Genomic DNA, 20,798 nt, shown 5'->3' with positions numbered 1-20,798 from the left:
GTAGTATCTTAAATATATTTATTTCCTATCAGAGATATTTAATCAAATATGTTTTGTTATTTTAAATATGTAATCATTATTTAGAAATAAATTAATTATCTAATATTAATTCATTTGTATATGCAAGGATATACATTATCTTCTTGTATGTAATAGTAATGAATAACATCAACTAGGTGACCATTAATAATGGATTGGCTTTAAAAATAGTATAATTGTTTATTTGGGAAAACATTATATATTTATTAAAAGTATTTCACCCAATAATATTTAAAAACTGAATGCTTATCACTCTATATTCTTAATTTTTCAAAAAGCAGTTTATAATTTTTATGAATAGAATAATTTCAATTTAGTTAAATTTATTATTAATAGGCATTTCTGCCCTAGCCAGTTTTGCTCAGTGGATAGAGCATTGGCCTGGGGACCAAAGGGTTCCAGATGCCATTGTGGTCAAGCAAGGGCAGGAACCTGGGTTTCAGACTCCTTCCCGGTCAGGGCACACACAGGAGGCAACCAATTGATATGTTTCTCTCACATCAATATTTCTCTCTCCCTCTCTCTCCCACTCTGAAAATCAATGGAAAAATCCTTGGGTAAGAATTAAAAAAAAATAGCATTGCTTATATTCTAAATAAGATACACATTTACTGGTAGGGAAATATTAACTGGTCAATCACAATGGAATGAATTTTTCCTTCAGCTACTTATTCATAATGGTAAATTTATTTCATTTTTTTATTTGATGATGCATTTATTTTTCCATCTATATTAAATAATTATAAATGTCATGTTGAAATATTTTATCAATCATACCAAAGAGTGTCTAAAATTTGCATTCAGTAAGGGGTAAAATAATGGTGAAATGAAGAAGATTCAAAGCATTGTTATCAGGAAAAAATTCTAAGTGGGAGAATAAAAATAGAGCACAATAGAAACATAAATAGAAAGTCACAGGTATTGTCAAGTTTAAAAAAATAAATATATATATATATATATATATATATATATATATATATATATATTCAATTAAATCAGTGCACATGTATGAAAATCCTAACCAAGAACTTTCTATTTCTTACATAACACATTTGGTCACATAAATATTGATACTAATAAAATCCTGATGTTATCATATCACAATTCATGACCAGAGGTAATTGAATCATGGATCTGATAGCCACAATTCTGGCTCCTTGCTTCATGGGCAAAGACAATGAAACTCTTGCCAAACCTGTGACATGTTCACAGCCCATGATACAATGGTTAGAAGGCTCCCCAAACAAATCACTTCTGACCACATACCTAGAGGATAGCTTTCAAAGTTTTTTATAAGTGAAAATGTGCATCACCATAAGAGTGATCATTTTAATTAAAATCAGGATAAAAACATATAAAGTAAACATTTTATAGAAACTTACGTAAAGTGAAATAAAGTTGATAATTGTATCAATATTTAATTTCACTGATTATCACACTAATCAGAGTCTTTTGTCTAGAATCAAAACATATTTAGTGGGATCTGAAGTTTTTATTCAAAAATGCCCATTTTAGAGATGAAAAACTAAGATTAGATTATGTTGCTTAACGATTATCATTAGTTAATCAAATGGGAGAATTTGGATTAGAAGGCATATGAATTCTTTTTTCCCCCCCAGTATATTTTATTGATTTTTAACAGAGAGAAAGGGAGAAAGAGAGCTAGAAACATCAATGAGAGAGAAACATCTACCAGCTGCCTCCTGCACACCCCCTACCGGGGATGTGCCCACAACCAAGGTATTGATACATGCCCTTGACTGGAATCGAACCTGGTACCTTTCAGTTTGCAGACCAATGCTCTACCACTGAGCCAAACCAGCTTTGGCAGAAGGCATATGAATTCTAGTAATTGAATTTTGTTAGTTACAACACAATTCTGCTCTGATAAACTGGATTACAATGAATCTAATAAAACAAGTGGACTTTCAAATCCTGTTTTTGTGTATGTAACAGTTACTAAAATCAAACCTCAGCCTACATCACTTCAGCATTTAACCACAGCAACATAAAAGGAACAAAATTTTAATATTACATCACAATCCTGAAGTGCAAACAATACACATTTCTCTATTGGCTAAGATTATTTCAACAATAATGGCTAAAGTTACTGTCAAATCATAGTTGCATGTGCTTTCTATCATTATATTTGTGAGCACTTTTGTAAATATTGCGGCATCAAGTGGCATTATAATGTCTCTGAATTTATGAATTAATCAATAATCAATGCCACTTTATTCCAGTGAACTGCTATAAAAAAGTTCTAAGCTGTATTATAATAAATTTTCCAGAGATATGACCTCAAGAATAGGCCTTGATGTTACAAAAGTGTGTCTCCTTCCCTGGAACTGAGAGTAAAAATGCACGCTCTTCTGTAGACTTCACAGGGCTTGATACATCAGGGCTGCCAATATGCTAGTAATTGATTTATTGTACTCTCTTGCCACTGGCACTAAGAGTTCTCAAGGATTTGAAGCTGTTCCTTTGATTTCTGTAACAGAACGCAAAGCGGCATCACTGTCATTCTGTTGACAGGATGAGATGTTGAGCTTTTTGTCTGAGTCAAAGTATGTCATAAAGCTTCACTATAAACTTTTAACATTGGTTAATCAAAAATGTTTTAAGCTCAACTCGTTATTTTTTATAAATGTACTTATTCAAGAGATGTGTATTAAGTACTTTAAATACCAGGCTCCATAGTAGGTACAGGGATTCCAAAGAGAACTGTAAGCAGTCTTTTTTTCTGTATGCTGTGCTTGCTGCCCAGTGGAAACACGAGAAATATGAAACAAGATGCTCTTTGAACATATGGAAATGACTTCCTGGGAGAGGATCTGCTGAGACCAGTGTTTAATTTGGGCTGCAGTCCACTACGGTGAAGGAGGGCATTTCTGACATCCTTAACAGAATATACGAAGAGCAGGGTATGAGTGAACACTGTCTTAGGAAAGTCATACTCTATTGAGGCAGAAGAAAGTCGTAGACAAAAAGTGTGGCACTAGGCGAACCTGGAAATGTAGGTAGGGACAGATTCACAAAGGAAGCATTAAAGAGTGCTTGCATTTTTGGAAGACAAATGTGGCTAAAAGTATACAGGGTGGATGGAAGTTGATTATGACAGGTAACCATGGGATTGTTAAATATCATAACTCTAAAACCCAGGTGTAAGTAGTAAATTTTTAAAGGAAAATAGTGAAAGGATAAAGAGGACAAACATAATTTATCAATGTATATTCAATAGAGATGGGACTAGGTGTAAACAGTGATTTAAAAAACGTTTAGAGTGCAACTAAGAAATTGAGTGTACCTTGTTCTAGTTTACTAGTAGTTTAGTGACTTAAACTATTAGGAAATACAGCTGATGATCCAGTTCCTAGCACATAAGGGAGGTGGTAGAGTCAGGCAAACAGAGTGAGAAATAAAAGTTGGCGTGTGTGAAAAGGGGTCTGTAAAGACTACTAAGAAATGGTGATCACTGAAAAAAGGGGGAGAACTGTGAATAAAGGATGCTGAGGAAACCAACCACAGTTGGAGGCAGCTAGAAAAAGAAACTTAATTTCTACCAATTAAATGCCCTCAGAGAAGACAAACAGGAAAGATCAGAGAAATAGAACCAGTAATGGGAAGTTGAAGGATGGGATGTTGAGCTTATCTTGTGCTAACAGGAAGTACTAGGATGGGAGAAAGCAAGAGCTCAACAAGAGGAAAAGGCTGGTGGAAATATTCTGTGAAAGTGTAACAGTGAACGGGCTTGTCTGTAGTACTCCCAAGGGTAGACTGGATTATGGGAAGAAGCTGAAATGCAGAAACCAGAAGCAGGTGATTTATGTACTTTAGTTTATACTTTGCAAACCTTTTGGGGAATTTTGATATATGTTTCCAGTTCTTAGATGAGATGCTCAGAGTTCACCAAAAATTCATTGTCCAAGTTCTCATTTTTGTTGGACAGTGGATACAACAAATTTCCCTGAAGAGGAGATCTGAAGAAGCTTAAGAGTTAAATTAATAATGAAAAATGTCAATGGATGTCAGTCAGACTGTGAACAGTCTTGAAAGAGTTCAGACTCAATGCAGTGATTCATGGCACAGCACTAAAGAATTTGGACAGAGCAGTGATAATGTTCAAAATCCTGTAACCAAATAATTAATCTGCAATAATAAGTTATTTTGGAAATAGTTAAGATTGGGTATTGTTTCAATTTGTACAACATATTTACTGCAATTAGAAGGAAACCAATGAATTCTTACCCCTTGTTGTAAAGTTGAAGAATTTTAACAACCATTTCACATGGACTCCCTATGTGCCAGCTATTATACTAAGCAATTTATATGCATTAACTCACAAATGAGTTTCATGAGATCCTGGCTATTTATACTCTCATTTTGGATTAGACATAACAGAAGGTTAGAGGGTTTAAGTGAATTGCCAACCTGTTGTTAATTTGTAAGTTACAGAAATGCCAATGTAAATCAAAGCATAACATTTCACACAAAAGGAAACTTGTGGTTTCATGTCATCAAAATGTGTGGAGGTTAAGCTTCATCAGGGTTTGATCAAAAGTCCCCATTTGTTTTTTCTGGGATTCCCAAGTTTGTGCCGCTTGTGTGTGACTATCTGTAGCCACTTTCCCCCCAACATGTTGCAGTAGGTAATGACGTTCCACACATTTGCACACCGTGTCCAGAGAAAGAGGAAGAGGGCATTTCTTAGAAGGTCTCAGCAAACATCTCTGGTTTTATTAACTTGAAATGGGTTATATTTTCACTCCCTAATCAGGCATTATTAACCAGAAAAAAGTCTGTGTTTGTTAGTTTAGATTTGAGACAAACACCTTCAAAAGAGTTAAGCTTTATCTAACATGTAAGGAAGTATGAGGAGCATAGTGACATATGAATAGGTATACACTGAGTGGCCAGATTATTATGATCTCTGATTGCATAATAATCTGACCACTCAGTGTATATCCTATATAATAAAAGGCTAATATGAAAATTGTCCCTTTGACCAGGAGTTCGACCATTAGACAGGCCAGCCAAACACCCATGTCCTCTCCCCCTGGCCAGGCTGGCCAGACCCCACCCAGGCATGGATTCATACAACGAGCCTATAATATATATATATATATATATATATATATATATATATATATATATATATATATATATATATATATTATAGGAAGTACATTTGAAGGGGGCATTATTGCTACTCTGGGAGATTGTTACGGCATAAGTCCTTTCTAATCATTAAAAGTTCTGGTTATTTCAGACAGATTTAACAAGTATACAAACTCTTCTTTCTTGAGTCGCTAATGAAGTGATCCAACCATTCTAGTCTCATTTGCATGTTGATACATTTTATATATATATATATATATATATATATATATATATATATATATAGAGAGAGAGAGAGAGAGAGAGAGAGAGAGAGAGAGAGAGAGAGAGAGAAAGAGAGAGAGAGAGAAAGAGAGAGAGAGAGAGAGGCCAGATTATTATGTGTTCATATTAATCTGGCCACTCAGTGGGGAGAGAGAGAGAGAGAGAGAGAGAGAGAGAGAGAGAGAGAGAGAGAGAGGCCAGATTATTATGTGTTCATATTAATCTGGCCACTCAGTGTATAAACACTTTTTAACCTTAGGTGAGATTAATTTGGGGCAATAACTACATCATCCATTGAAATCACATTATCTTTACAGAATTAAAATAACTTGCAAAAAGATCATATATTTGATTACAAAGCTGGTTCTACAATTCAGTAATTCTGACATGGTTTACACACACACACACACACACACACACACTCAATTTGTATTTTTTCCCTCCATTAAAACTAGATAGATGGATAGATAATGAAAATAGAGTGAGAGAGAGTTGATGGATACATGGGATAGATGAATGAATGATTGAATGGATGCATTGATCCATGGCTTGATTATTTTTCTTACCCTTTACATAGCAGAATCATCCAAACAAATAAAAACAATTAAGGTTAGGCATGTATGGTGTGTATTAGATAAGCAAATTAATCACGTTAACCATCCTTAACACCTTGCTTAAAGGCATTTGAATCAGATGGGCTTTATTTATTCTTCAAGAATACAACACTGCACAGAAAGGATAAAGAAAGCAAAGCTTACTGAGTTATAGCTTAGAGCCACTGAGTGAATGAATTTCAAACCAGTATCTTTCATCATGAATTTTATGGAATTTCCTGTGAATATAATTTTCAAATGACACTCGGCACAAAGGAGGCAACTTGTACCATCACTGGAAATCGGAATTCAGTAGGTGTCACTGAGAGCAGACATTAGCATTTGTACTGATGTTCCTGGTATAGAATTCTTGGCACACAGAGGAGAGATAAAAGGCTCATAAAAATGGATTCACTTATCCATCAAAGTACAGTTGACTCACAAGGTATAAATATGTATAGTTTAAAATTTTTAGGACACAGCTAGGATGGGATTTTATAACCTTAGAGTGCTTTTGGGGTCTTGGGCTGAATAACAAATCATAAGTTGTTGTCACAGCATTAGGGTTGCTGGGGGACACTGTGAGGCCAGGCTGAGCAGGGTCGGAATTGGGTTCAGAGAGAAACCACACACATTTCCTGCTCTGATCCTGGAAGTACATTTAAAGGGGGCAATATTGCTACTCTGGGAGATTGTTACTGCATAAGTCCTTTCTAATCATTAAAAGTTCTGGTTATTTCATACAGATTTAACAAGTATACAAACTCCTCTTTCTTGAGTCGCTAATGAAGTGATCCAACCATTCTAGTCTCATTTGCATGTTGATACATTTTAAATAAGTATTCTCAAAATTGCTTTTTTTAACATCCAGATGATAAAGTCTAGGTCAGTATAAGAACATGGAGGGGTGGGACTTGAGAATAGAAATCATGCTAGTAACCTCTTCTTTTGAGGAAAGTTTCTAGAGAAATTGTATACGACTGAGCTTCTCAGGCCTGGGTACTCTTTAGACTTATCTGCCAGAATTGTAAAAAGTTCTGACACTTGGCACACCCAGAACAATGAAATTAGACTTTCTGATGGGGGCTCAGGAACTGATATTCTTCATCCTTGTAGATGCCTCATATGCAGCCCTTGTGGGGGATAAAGAAGTCAGAGTTTACAAGTTTCAGGGGCAAACACAGGAAGAGGATCCTCAGAAGGAAGAGCCAAATGGGCAGTTCAGTGAAATCTAATGTGCAGTGGATTAAAGTACCCGGTTACTTCAAATACTAAACTCACTTGCTGTGCATCTATGCTTAGTTTTACTTAATAATTAAATTCTGCTTTAGCAGACCAACAATATCTTTGTGGAATCTCAAACATGCAATCTCTCTCTCTCTCTCTCTCTCTCTCTCTCTCTCTCTCTCTCTCTCTCTTCTCTCTCTCTCTCTCTCTCCCTCCCTTGGCTCTAAAAACCTATCTACTTTACATTTCTCTGCTGTTGATGCCTTTTTAATGTAATAATATGTACATATATTTTCAAATTCTGTTTGAGAAGCAATTTCTATGTATTTATGATTCCCTACCTAACTCTAAGTGCATTATTTCTTGTTTATAATGCAATGTATACATAAAGTAAAAGCAAATAGGAAATGATATGCCATGTGAAATTCCTCTCTCTTTTCCTGTTTATTCATCAGTGTGAAGGGTTAATGTTATTCACAAAGATATTTATATTAAACTCCCTGGGTTTACATTGCATATTGTGGCAGTTTCTTACTTATGGGGTTTTTTAAATGCAATGTCACTCATTTTTTGAGTTCTGCTTTTTGAAGTGAGAACATCGATACATTTGAAATTCAAGACAAGTTAAACTCCCAATTTAGTGTTTTAAAATCCTGTAAAGGACATAACTAGCTGCTGGATCACCCATTTAGAGTATTGTGTGTACAGTATTTGTGCCCGTTGTATGTATATATGAGTACTGTAAGTATCAAACCTATAAACATTTGTTTGGGGCTTAGCTTACTTCATGACAGACACTACATGTACAGAGTGAATGTGGAAGGAATGTTGAGGTGAATGGTTTCATCATTCACAAGAGTACAAAAGGGTGGAAAAAAATATCTCTACTTCTCTCAGAAAAGTCAGTGGAGCTGGGACATCAAGGGCGAGTAGGATTTCTCCAGCTGGTGGAGGTGAATGCCCTCCTAGTAACAGGGTCACGTGGAGAAGAGCAAAAAGGAGGGAAAGAGCCTCAAATAAACAGCCAATAAGCCTGTGTGGTCCCTGCAGGAGGTCCCTGGCAGCATAGTGGGAAACTTCTCTGGGAGGGATATTGAAACCCATTCATGCCATGCTATCCCTAGCATGTCAGTGGGTTTAGATTATTTTTCCTTTAATAGGAATAGAAACCCATCATATGTTTATTTGTTTGTTTGTTTGCTTGTTTACTTAATGTAGAAGAGTGCCGTGATTGATTTTGTCTATTGGACAATGACTCTGATGCCTCTATGTAAAAAGAGGTGGAGGAAAAAGCAAGTTAGGATGTTTTTCAGTCTTGCAGTTGTAAGTGGGGATGCAAGCCAGTTGAGATAGTGGTGGGGATGAGAAAAGGCAAGTAGTATATTCAACGAATAGAATATCAAAATAGACCGAGAAACATTTAACCATGGAACACACTGTTGAATCTCAGAGGAAAAGCGTGGGTGGGTGGATTGGAATAGATTAAACAAAGAACTTGTATGCTTTTATGTGTAAGCCTGGTTGGGGGGGGGGCGATGTGGGCTAGAAGGGATCAAAGGGTGGGGGAGAGGAAGATATATGTAATACTTTCAACAATAAAAGTAATTGTTTTCAAAAGAAAAGCAAAGCCGAAACTGGTTTGGCTCAGTGAATAGAGCGTCAGCCTGCAGACTGAAAGGTCCCACGTTTGATTCTGGTCAAGGGCATGTACCTTGGTTGCAGGCACATCCCCAGTAGGGGGTGTGCAAGAGGCAGCTGATCGATGATGATTCTCTCTCATCAATGTTTCTAACTCTCTATCCCTCTCTCTTCCTCTCTGTTAAAAAAAAAAAAAATTCAATAAAATATATTAAAATAAATAAATAAGTAAATAAGTAAATAAGTAAATAAATAAAATAGAAGAAAAGCAAAAAAAGAATACCTATATACATCTGGGAAATTAAAGAGAGAGAGAGAGAGAGAGAGAGAGAGAGAGAGAGAGAGAGAGAGAGATTTTACACAGACCATCAATACACTTTAATCCACTTATGTTTAATGAATCAACAAATTAATGCATACTTTAATATCACTGCACTTCAATACTTTGATTGTAAAATTTAGATATTGTTTCAAAATATTTCTTTAAAAAAAGTCTAAGTGAGTAACTGAAAGGAAAGTAGCAATTTTATATCCCCCAAACTGAGCAGTTACTTTTGACTCCTCCCAGAGGTGAATGGGGTGCTGCCAGTTGTATAACTTTGGGTGCACATATTGCTCCTTTTTGCTCAGTAGAGATTTCCTTCCTTCATTAGCAACATATTAATTAATTTATTTCTTGTTTGATATTCTTGTTTTTACTTCATTTTAAATCAGAATAGTGGCTTTGAACAGGACCTTAAGAAGAGTACTCACTTAAAAAGTTGTAGGAGGCAGAGACCAAAGGGATGATTACCAGAAAGAAAGGGATGGATAATATCATGATAAGTTTACAAGGTGACACATGATTACTGGATTTAGTGGAGTGATCAAATGGTAAGGCATAAAAATGTCAAACAACTATTCTGTGCACTTGAAACTGAAATAACCAATACAGCTTTACTTAATAAAAAGTCAAAAATAAGTTTTTAAACACTCAATTATGACTATCTTATATAATAAAAGCCCAGCGACAAAATGGGAGAACGACTGGAACTATAGGAACAACCGTGGTCCCTCATCCTGGCTGGCCCTGCCTCTGTTCAGCCCCCAACGGGGCAGGCTGACTGGACCTCACCAGTGCACAAATTCATGGACCAGGCCTCCAGTGAATATATAAGACTAAAAAACAAAAAAACAAAAACAACAACAAAAAAAACTCCTTTCAATTTCTCTTAGTTCATAAGTAATATGACCAAGTGTCAGAAAAAATGAGAATTGCTACAGATAATTAGGATTGTCTTTAATGTTCCATGTCAATGAGTCTTTGGGTTAATGCAGTTTAGAGACATAGAGATGGTTTCACAGTTATGTTTGCAATTATTTTGGGTTCCTCAATTTCTCAAATATTAACCTAATTAACGGTTTCCTAATGCTGGTATGTAATTGTTGATTTTTAAATTGCAATAGCAAATTGCTTACACCTTGAAAGTTCAATAAGCCTTTAAACCTTTTAGCTTTTCTATTGATATCCTAATCATGAAATTAAAGCATCCGTAGTAAGCAGAAGAGCTAATGTAAGCAGTGGCATGTTCTTTATGGTATACAAATCAATAAAATTATTGTGATGACTTTTAGTTCAATGATCTAGCTACTGGAAATGGACATAGCTCTTAAAATTGGTATTTAAAGCATGTTATCATTTGTACAAACTATGTTATTGCCTAACATTTTGGTTATAATGGTTAAATTATTCTCAGTGACATCATATGCTCACGGAGTAATGCCAAATTCCCCAAAAAAAGTAGTCCAGCAGATAACTTACATGTCCTTGATCTCAGTGAAATAAAGATGCTAGAGTCATATCTTCTTATTTTCCAGGTGCATATGTGCTCCAGGTCAAGGCCACTGATGCAGATGACCCAACCTATGGAAACAGCGCTAGAGTCGTTTACAGCATTCTGCAGGGACAACCTTATTTCTCAATTGATCCCAAGACAGGTAAATGTTTTATTAGAAACAGCATTACCACCGTGCCTTCAAACATTTAAACTTTCATTAAATCTTGGCATGGGAAGTTGCCTTTTCTAATATTACAATAAAGTTTGCATACACTGCAATTAAGCAAAGGAAGATAGGATCGTACCTCACTGCTGCAGAACTATTTCCTTTGGATTGAACTTGGTGTAGATATAAATCTTTTTACATATGTGTGTCAACTCCCCATTTAGAGTTATCTATATGATTTATTTCAAATTTTCAAAAGTCCTTCTTTCTTTTCTTTTTTTTTAATTCTCCTGGCTAAAACAGGCCTTTATTTTAGGTTTTCTTGGTTGGGTTCAATCATGTTCAGTTTTGGGCCTTGTTGACATATGCTAAGATCATGAAGCTTCTATTGATATTTTTCAGGTTATGGATAATGGACTTGGATATTCCCTGCTTCTAGTAGGGAAAAGATAGGTTTGGAAAACTGGAAACGCCAAACTAGTCTATGTTTTTAAAATCAGTCTCATTTTTAAGTCAAGCCATTTAAATTGTTTTCAAAAACAATTATATAAGAATCTATGGGAAGTCTAGAAAGGGAAGAAGGTAGACAGAAATATTTTGTATTCATTTTTAAATAAAATGAGGTTCCCATGTTTCAGAGAACTTGTTTTACATGCTGGATAAGAGAAATATATCAGCAAATATTGAAGGGAAGTTATCTAAAATGTTGTACATCGTTTTATTAGGCAGAAGCATGATGGGTTAATTTTTTCTTATATTATTACCTATCTTTTCAAGTGTACTATAATGGGTAATCTAATAAAGAACAGAAGTAAGAACAATACATGTGTCTTAGATCTTTTCAAGCTCTAAGAAGTGCTTCTTAGAGACAGATGGGATGGAGAAAAGAGAAAAGAGGTGAGAGATTGGTGAGGTATTAGAGTACAGTTATTGGCTTGCAGTGATTATAGACTAGGTGAGTTTATGTACTCAGATTAAATGTGGGTGCAGAATGATGAAGGACTTGACAATGGTGACATAACTATAGATGGAGCCAATATCTATGTTTTAAGAAAACACCAGATAAAATCATACAAAAATGAACTTAATCAGAAAGCATGGGTAAAAGTATAATTATTAAAGTGAAATTAATATTAGACAGATAAAATTATATGAGTCAAAACACTTGCACTTCCCTTGACTTTACTTGTTAATTACCACCCTCAGATAAACTCTCTTTTTAGAAAATATTATATCATAGAAAAGTAGTATATTCATAATATGGCTTATAATTGTGTGCTTGTATTTTTTACATAATGATTAGTATTTAAAACTGAAGATGAAACAATTCTGGCATAAACTATGGAATAGATTTTTTGAAGCATTGATTTTCACTGGAGACAGAAGTCTTGATACCAACAATACCTCAGACCACTAGACAGGAAAAGAGTGGATGATGAAACGCTTCATTAATAAAATGATAACTAGTTTTTCATGCACAGAAACCATTAAGAAGACTTCTTGTCAAATTTATCACCCTGTGGTTAATAAGAGTAAATAAAAAATCAAGCATAATTGCAATTTCTCAGAAATAGTCTCCATTTGTTCCAGCCATATAGCTTTCTTTTATGATTCCTTTTGCTATTATTAAATAAAATGCATGAGAAACTATTATCTTAAAAGTTTCCACATATGAGTGTAGAATACAGTTAAAAACAATTTTTATAAAGAGTCTCATCTAAACTTCTTTTGCCTCAAATTTATGAAGAGATAACTATAACCATTTATTTTTAATTTAAAATAAGAAAAAATTTTAAAGATTTTTTCATTGACACTGTTGTGTGACAAACATTATTTGGATTAACTCTGAAATAATTTTTTTCTAATTTAGTATTCAAATATTCATATATTTGCCTCAAAATATCATTAAAATGTTTTAAAACTCACAAATAGAGATTAACCTATAAAATATTAAATAATATGTATATTTTAATCAATTTTATAATCTATTATATTATATATGTATTATATTAGCACGTTATGCTGTATGACATACATTTTTACACTTAAATTTAATTAGAAGAATACTCACAATTTATAAAACATCAAACAACAGACATTGTGATATTTTACCTAGTGTAAGAAATCAGGATGCTTCCCCTTTATACTATCCCTTCTCTGCCTCACTGGGATACCCCAACCTGTGTTATAATCTCCATATAATTGATTATAGAATTATTTAATTGAATAAAACAAACATTACTATAAATTACTTACCCTATGGACTTAAATTATATTTAAGATTATTTTAAATTATTTAAAATTTTCCCTGATTGATTTCAAAAACTAGTCTGACATGGATAATTAGATACTGCTACTATGTGTATCATATATTCTATTTTCCTAAATTATCTGAGCCCCAACTTGGGAGAACATTATGTAATCTAAACTTAATTTTTCATTTCTCTGAACTTTAAAAATTTCATTTGTGACAAAATAGACATAATAAAATTACCATCTTAGCCATTTTAAGTGTATAATTCAATGGCATTAAGCACATTGATATTGTTGTGCAACCATTATGATCATCTATCATCGGAACTTTTTTTGCAATATCATGTTCATTGTCAAACATAATGTGCATTTATGAGTGTTTTTTTTTTAATGTATTTAAACCTGAATTTCTAGATTTCATATGAAAACAGTTAAGTGAGAATGGAGTTCCATGCATGACATACTCCACACACCCCTTTATCCTTTATTCACAATTCTGATGGTTTGTGCTCTGAGAACCAATCCTAGCTTATGTTCAGGGAAGCCTGATAAAGGTTGCTGAGAGAAATCACTCTTTCTCAAGATTTTTGCTTTTTAAATTTGACTATCACCTTTATTTCAGGAATTATAATCAATGCTGTGTCCAAAATGAAATCTGCTATATCCTGACTGATAATAATTGTTTCAGGACTTTAAAAATGTGTTGGAAGCAAAATAAGTCAGTCAGAGAAAGATAAATATCACATGATCTCACTCATTTTGTGGATTATAATGAACAACATAAACTGATGAACAGGGACAGGTCCAGAGACAGAGAAGCACCAATTAGATGCTAAAACCTCAGAGGGAACGTAGGGGAGGGTGGGGCTAATGGAAAGAGATCAAAGGACTTATATGCATGCATGTAAGCCTAATCAATGAACACAGACACCAGGAGGGTGAGGGTATGAATGGAAGTGTGTGTATATGTGTGTGTGTGAGAGGGGGCCGGGCGGGTGGAGGAGACAATGAGGGAATAAGGACACATATGTAATGCCTTCATTAATAAAGAAAAATAAAATAAAAATATAAAAATGTATTGGTGTTTTGAGCCCCGTATTAAAAGGAAAGCACTGCCCAGAGTTTATATTTTGAGTTATATTTTATAGCAACCATATAAATACTTAAGAATGCTTTATTATTTGAAAATGCTTGTGATATTAATTCAGAGTTAAGACTTACAGGATTCAGACACCTCAGTTGGTGCTGGTGAGAGAAATGTAACTTTTTTCTTCATAAAAAAAAAAGAGCATTTGCCACAGAAAACAATCACTACTACCCCCTCCCCCCATTAATACAAGGACTAATAGGAACTTAACAAGAAAGGAAAAGCAATAGATGGTGATAAATGTAAGGAAGGAAATGTGTTCAGGGAATAGGCAAGTATTAAGATGAAACAACAGCTTACCTCTTTTAAAATGTTTTGCATATCTGTGGTAAAATCACATGACTGAAAACGTTCTGCAGACAATGGTTTCCTTGTGAGAACAACTGCCCCACTTTGTGAGAACTCTGTGTGAACCGCACTTGCCTAGTTTTAAAAGTCACGGAACTTCAGCAGACAGAAGTGAGGATGTTTGACCTTGAGAGCAATGTGCTCTGGGGGGATGTGCTACATGCCTGAGGAAGCTGTAGAGCTGTCAGGTACGAGAAGAACTAGCCGTAGTCTGTGCTGCTGGAGAAATCGGCTATCAGTGGCTGGTCTGAATTCCAGGAAGGAAAAAAAATTCATTTTATATATATTTAAAAAAAAAATGTTAGTACTTGCCCATAAATAAGAGTAGTGCCCTGTGAGACTGAAAATGCTAAAGCAGATGATGAGTAATGAGCAAATGTTTTATCCTGTGTTCAAAGGACAGGATTTCCCTGATTCTCACGACTGAACAATATCCTATTCTACGTATCCAGTCTTCTTTATCCAATCGTCCACAGATGAACACTTAAAATATTTCTATATTTTTGCTATTGAGAATAATGCTGCAATGAACATGGGAGAACAAATATTCTATGAGTTTTTGTTTTTATTTCTTTTTATTTTTACTACATTTTCTCTAGATATATGTCCAGAAGTAGGATTGTCGACCAGAAGGGAGCTCTAATTTTAATTTTGGAGGAGCCTCCATGCTGTTTTTCATAGTGGCTGCGCCAATGTTCTTCTCCACCCACAGTGTACAAGGGTTCTTCTTCTCAACTTCCTTCCAACCCTTACTATCTCTTGTCTTTATAATGACAGCATTCTTACACCTGGGATACCTAGTGAGCTTTTGATTTGACTTTCTGTGATGGTTATTGATAGCCTTTGCACGTGGCTATTCGTATAACTTCATTGCAAAAAAAAAAAAAGTGTATTCAGTTCCTCTGCCCATTTTTAACAGTTTGTTGTTGTTGTTGTTGAGTTATATGAGTCTTTTTCTATTTTGGATAAGAATCCCTTGTCAGATATAGATGTGCAAATATTTTCTCCCATTCTGTAGATTGCTTTTTAATTTTGCTGACTGATTCTTTTGCGGGGCAGACGCTGTTTAGTTTGATATAGTTCTGCTTGTTGGTTTTCAAGATGCTTCCCAGAAAGTTTATCTATCTTCGAAAAGTGTTGTGACTTCCTTGCCCCTCTGTGGTCTGTTTTTGATACCACCCTTCCCATAGCAGGATGCTGCGGCCATCTGGGCTCTCCCCGGGTGCCCTGGAGGGCTGTGCTCCCCTTCTCTGCCACCCTGAGACACCCCATCCTGTGTTAATCCCAGGTCTGCTTTCTCTACTTCTCTGAGATGGCAGCGCTAAAGCTTTGCCCAAGAGTAATTTCCTGACACCATGTTTAACAGCACTTGATTTCTTTTTCCTCGTAGCACTAATCACCATCTGAAATTAGCGTAATTATTTAAGTGCTTCTTTATGGCCTCCTCACCACCCCACATGAACACATAGCCATTAGATGTGCATTCCGCACGAAAATCTTGTACAGAGACTGTATTAATTATTATCCCAGATGGAAACAGATGGCACCCCATTGGGCAATTTGGGATTCATTTAATAAGAGAGCTCTTTATTAAAGTGCGAGCAGTCTGTAGGGAAACGATGGGAACAGGCCAGGATCTGGAAGAGGAATACAAGTACTGAGGCTGAAGGAATGAGAAGGGCCTGGAGACACTGCGGGTGAGGGACTGCAACAGGAAAAAGGGGGCTTCCATGAAAGGAAAAACCCAACCTCATTCTCCTTTATACCATCCCATCTCCTAACAGTTGGCCTAAGGCAGTGGTCGGCAAACTCTTTAGTCAACCGAGCCAAATGTCAACAGTACAACGATTGAAATTTCTTTTGAGAGCCAAATTTTGTAAACTTAAACTTCTTCTAACGCCACTTCTTCAAAATGGACTCGCCCAGGCCGTGGTATTTTGTGGAAGAGCCACACTCAAAGAGCCAAAGAGTGGCATGTGGCTCATGAGCCACAGTTTGCCGACCACGGGCCTAAGGCAATCAGAAGCCAGAAAACAGATAGAGGTCTAGAAAAGTGTATGAAGTGGGTCTGGAGGAATAAAAGGAAGAGTGTTTGCTATTATACCTTCAAACCTAATCACAGTGCCTGAATGAAGCATATTGTAGTACAAATGCTCACTCAGTCCAGTGTAGCATGTCTCAGTCCTGCCCTCAATTCAAGAAAAGTTTATATAAATATCCTGGATTATCACATGTAATATTTTCGTTCTCATATGTAGTATGGCATTATTTTTAGCTCACTTTGTTTTCAGCATATTTAACACATTTTTACAAAATAGGCTGATATCCACCCAGATTAAGGATCTTGTATACAACATGTGGTGATTACAGATGGTGGATATATTCCCTGGAAGACTAGCATCCCTGCATATATAGTTTTTTTAAGTTTATAATTCACTCGGCCATATATTTCCATTAATTTTGGCAGAAATAAAATCCACTTTCCTCATTCTTGTTTTTACTCTAATTATCATATTAATTATATGTGTTGGAAAGTTCATCGGGCTTAACACACTCAAATCCTACTAGGATCCAATGAATATTTACCTACCTATTCTTCTTCCCCCAATAAATAGGATTTATCTCAGATTAATTAAAGTTTGTGGTATCATTCCTACAAAGTACTAATACTGTCTCATAAAGTGTGTGTGTGTGTGTGTGTGTGTGTGTGTGTGAGTTTTAGGCTGCAGCTATTATTATACAAGGTTGTTGCTATATCTTTAGATACAACTATTGAAAAGTAAAAATGGGCTCATGAACTGAGGCCTAGGACCCGAAAGAGCAGAATGCGGCATTTATTTCTGCTGGTTGCATTCCACTAGCACTTAAGCCCGGTACTTGGCAAGGTTCCTCCCTGTTCAAGACCATGCAATTTACTTCTGTTTGTTTGGCTTTAAATATTAAGCAGTTAATAAGCAGTGTGCATCTAGAAAAAGAGTAACTTCTTGAAAAGTAGGTTTGTTTTCCTTCAAGCAGATTCAATGGACCACAGTGTTTAAAGATTATCTTCTCTTTGAACTTTGCCTGAATCCCTAGATTCAACTCTAAAAATGTAAATTCTACCAATGCCATGTTTTATTTCCTGGGGAAAGGGGTTTTAAGTGGGAATGGTTGTGGGTAGCAGAAGCACATCATACTCATCAATGAGATTTCTTTGAAACTGCACGAAGGGCCCTGCTTGCTCTCTAACTTCTAATAGAAAATGAATTGAGTAAAGGTAGATCTAATCAACAACAGGACAACACAACATGCATATGAATTAAAACCCAGGCATTTATCTAAAAATATAAGCATCGTAACACAGGCAGAAGTCATATAGCTTAAGGCATGTAGGACAGGCCATTGAGGTGAAGAGATGAACACTTTTAGTTAAGAGGCTTGGGGATGAAACATTAGGAAACTGAGATGAAGAGAGGAAAAACAGATTGAAATAAAAGGCGTTGCCAATGCATGAATAAAGCAGCAGTAGCAAAAAATGGAGCTTGCCTCTTTTTGCAACTATTTCCTGGCAAGGATTCGAAGAAATCTTAGATTATAGTTAAATTTGAATTAGCAGCAAAATAACATTTGGTAAGTCGATAGTGGAAAGAATAGATTAAATGGGGATTGATATTCAGCTTGTGATTCAGAGGCTGTATTTTGTGTCTGCCTGAGAGTTGATATTATCTTTGTCCTCATATGTGCTACTTTATTTAAGGGACAACACTATCAAAGACACATGGGTTTAAGACAAATCCTCTGCAATCTTTTGCTAAAACTATCAGCTATAGATTAGAATTTGGCATAAAATTTATTTATAATTTGTTAGTTTCAACAAGTCCAGAAGGTTTTAGTTATTGCACTATGAATAAATAGAAACAGAAATTAATTCTACACATGGGCACAAAGTGGAAAACAAATAGGCTATGTTTATATGTATATATACTATATGATTCATGATCATACATTTAATTATTTATAGATTCATTCATTTATTCAGCCAATCTTTCAACTAGTCAGTTATTCTAACTGAATTCCTTCTAACTGGCAGGCACTATCCTAAATGGTGATAAGAGAGACAAGGTCTCTGTAATGACAAAGTTTCATAAGATTTAAGTAAAAAACTAGTGGCTAAAATAATTAAGAGGAATCTCTAAAAGACAAAATATACGAAGGAGATACTTAGTGTGTTTAAAATAGTGATGTATTTATCCTAAAAAAATTAAGAATGAAGAAGAAAATGGTCATCTTTAGAAATCTCTCAGTGTAATCACTGAATGTTTTTAATATATTAATCTGTAATTGCTGAAAGTTTTCATTTTCTTTTAAAGACAGGATCATTCTGCATAAATAACGACTGACCTGCTTGACTAATGAATGGCCACCTTTTACAGCTGATGCATTATTCTTCAACCATATTTCACAGTGCTACACATTTCATTACCCGGTTGTCACCATCACATGTTTATGTCCTAACCATACTCTGGTGTTTCAATTTTTAAAAGACACATAATTTTTGTTGCTGTGTCTTTGCTACGGAATCTAGGTAGAATCATTTTCTTGTTGTGGACTTATTTTATTTTAGAAATTACAACTTGTGTTATTTATCTTTTGTTATTTTTTTCCCCTTAAGGTATTATTAGAACAGCTTTGCCAAACATGGACAGGGAGGTCAAAGAACAATACCAAGTCCTCATCCAAGCCAAGGACATGGGCGGACAACTGGGAGGGTTAGCCGGAACGACAGTAGTCAACATCACCCTCACCGATGTCAATGACAATCCACCTCGCTTTCCCAAAAGTATGTTCTTTCCTGTTCAGTTTGAATCAGTGCAGCTTTTTAAAAATGCTCTTACATGTCATCCAATGCTACAGGAATTGCAATCATTTTTCCAGATACGTTTGGTCTTTGATAAGCACAGAGTAATGGATAAAAATGAAATGACTTCAGATTTTCAGCTTTCCATTAGACTCATGCACAGTGTGACTTTAATAGGAAATATCACAAGTGAGTCAAAACTTGAACAAATAAGTCTTATGCTGTCAATTTCTGTGAAAGTAAAATATTCACAACAGACTGGGATATTGCTCTAATTCGTTAACTGAAAAGTCATGCAGTTGACAATGGCAATGTAATTTAAGACATATTTCACATATATGCCACCGTGTTATTTGCTATAGCATTTAATTACCATAAGAGTTATCTGCCTTATCTTTAGTGATTATGTGTTGAGTCATCCTCATATACATTTTTTTTTAATCAGAGAGATTAAATTGATGCTATTTACATTACTTTAATTCTACTTTTTTTTTAGTTTTGCAATAGATAAACATTGCTATATTTTGGATGATAATAGAATGATTCATACATGTATCTACTCTGTTACTCAGTTTCTCATTGAAAATGGATACTTCTCACCTGTGCTTTATCTAGTTTTCCTTGGCAGTGTTACATTTAACAGGTATTGGTATCTATTTGATTTCTGATACTTTTTCAAGGATTAGTTCAGTGTTCCTGGGACTTCTGATACAGCAACTACATGTTTCTATTTCTGGTTAAATAAGAAACTCAAGAAAATCACTAGATACTCATTTGCAGGGACAGTTTCATAAAACAACAGGAAATTATTCTCTTCTTTTGACTCCAGAAGCATAGTTTAGGTTCATCTTATAAAGTTATATAACATTGAGAATATTTAATGAAATGGACATTTTATTCCTTTAGTTATGTGGTTTTCCATATTTTACTTCTATGTCATTTTTTTTCTTAAGTTTATTATCATTTTTATGGAAGTATATTTACTCAGTGATCATACATTTTAATTGCCAATGTTATGAAATCACCATACTTTAGCCCTTAACTTGTTTGTTTCAGTGGATAAAGCATTGGGCTTGTGGACTGGAAAGTCCCAGGTTTGATTCCGGTCAAGGGCAGGTACCTTGGTTGTGGGCACATTCCTAGTAGGAGGTGTGCAGGAAGTAGCTGATCGATATTTCTTTCTCATTGATGTTTCTGACTCTGTCCCTCTCTCTTCCTCTCTGTAAAAAATGGATAAAATATATTTTTATAAAAGAAAGAAATCATCACACTTTAGCAAATGCAACATAGAAATGAAAAATGACTGGGCATCATTTGTTATTGTTAACACGAGAGTCTTAGAGCAATACTT

The 20,798-nt window shown here is 35.0% G+C and overlaps 1 protein-coding gene across 4 annotated transcripts in view; it reads left to right on the top strand.

Annotated features, from left to right (window-relative positions):
- The window catches only part of CDH12 (cadherin 12), a 652,689-nt gene that overhangs the window by 578,885 nt on the left and 53,006 nt on the right, over positions 1-20,798 (top strand). For 2 of the 4 annotated variants that reach the window (XM_084880770.1, XM_084880771.1), the window contains 2 exons: positions 10,737-10,856; positions 19,262-19,429. In XM_084880770.1, the coding sequence (XP_084736896.1) occupies positions 10,737-10,856; positions 19,262-19,429 (288 nt within the window). The remainder of the gene's footprint in view (positions 1-10,736; positions 10,857-19,261; positions 19,430-20,798) is intronic. The other 2 variants (XM_084880772.1, XM_084880773.1) reach the window with 2 other exon arrangements.

The sequence above is a fragment of the Pipistrellus hanaki genome (assembly GCF_964339955.1).
Source record: "Pipistrellus hanaki genome assembly, chromosome: 4".
NCBI classification, from domain to species: domain Eukaryota; kingdom Metazoa; phylum Chordata; class Mammalia; order Chiroptera; family Vespertilionidae; genus Pipistrellus; species Pipistrellus hanaki.
This window is presented reverse-complemented; position numbering and strand designations above follow the sequence as displayed.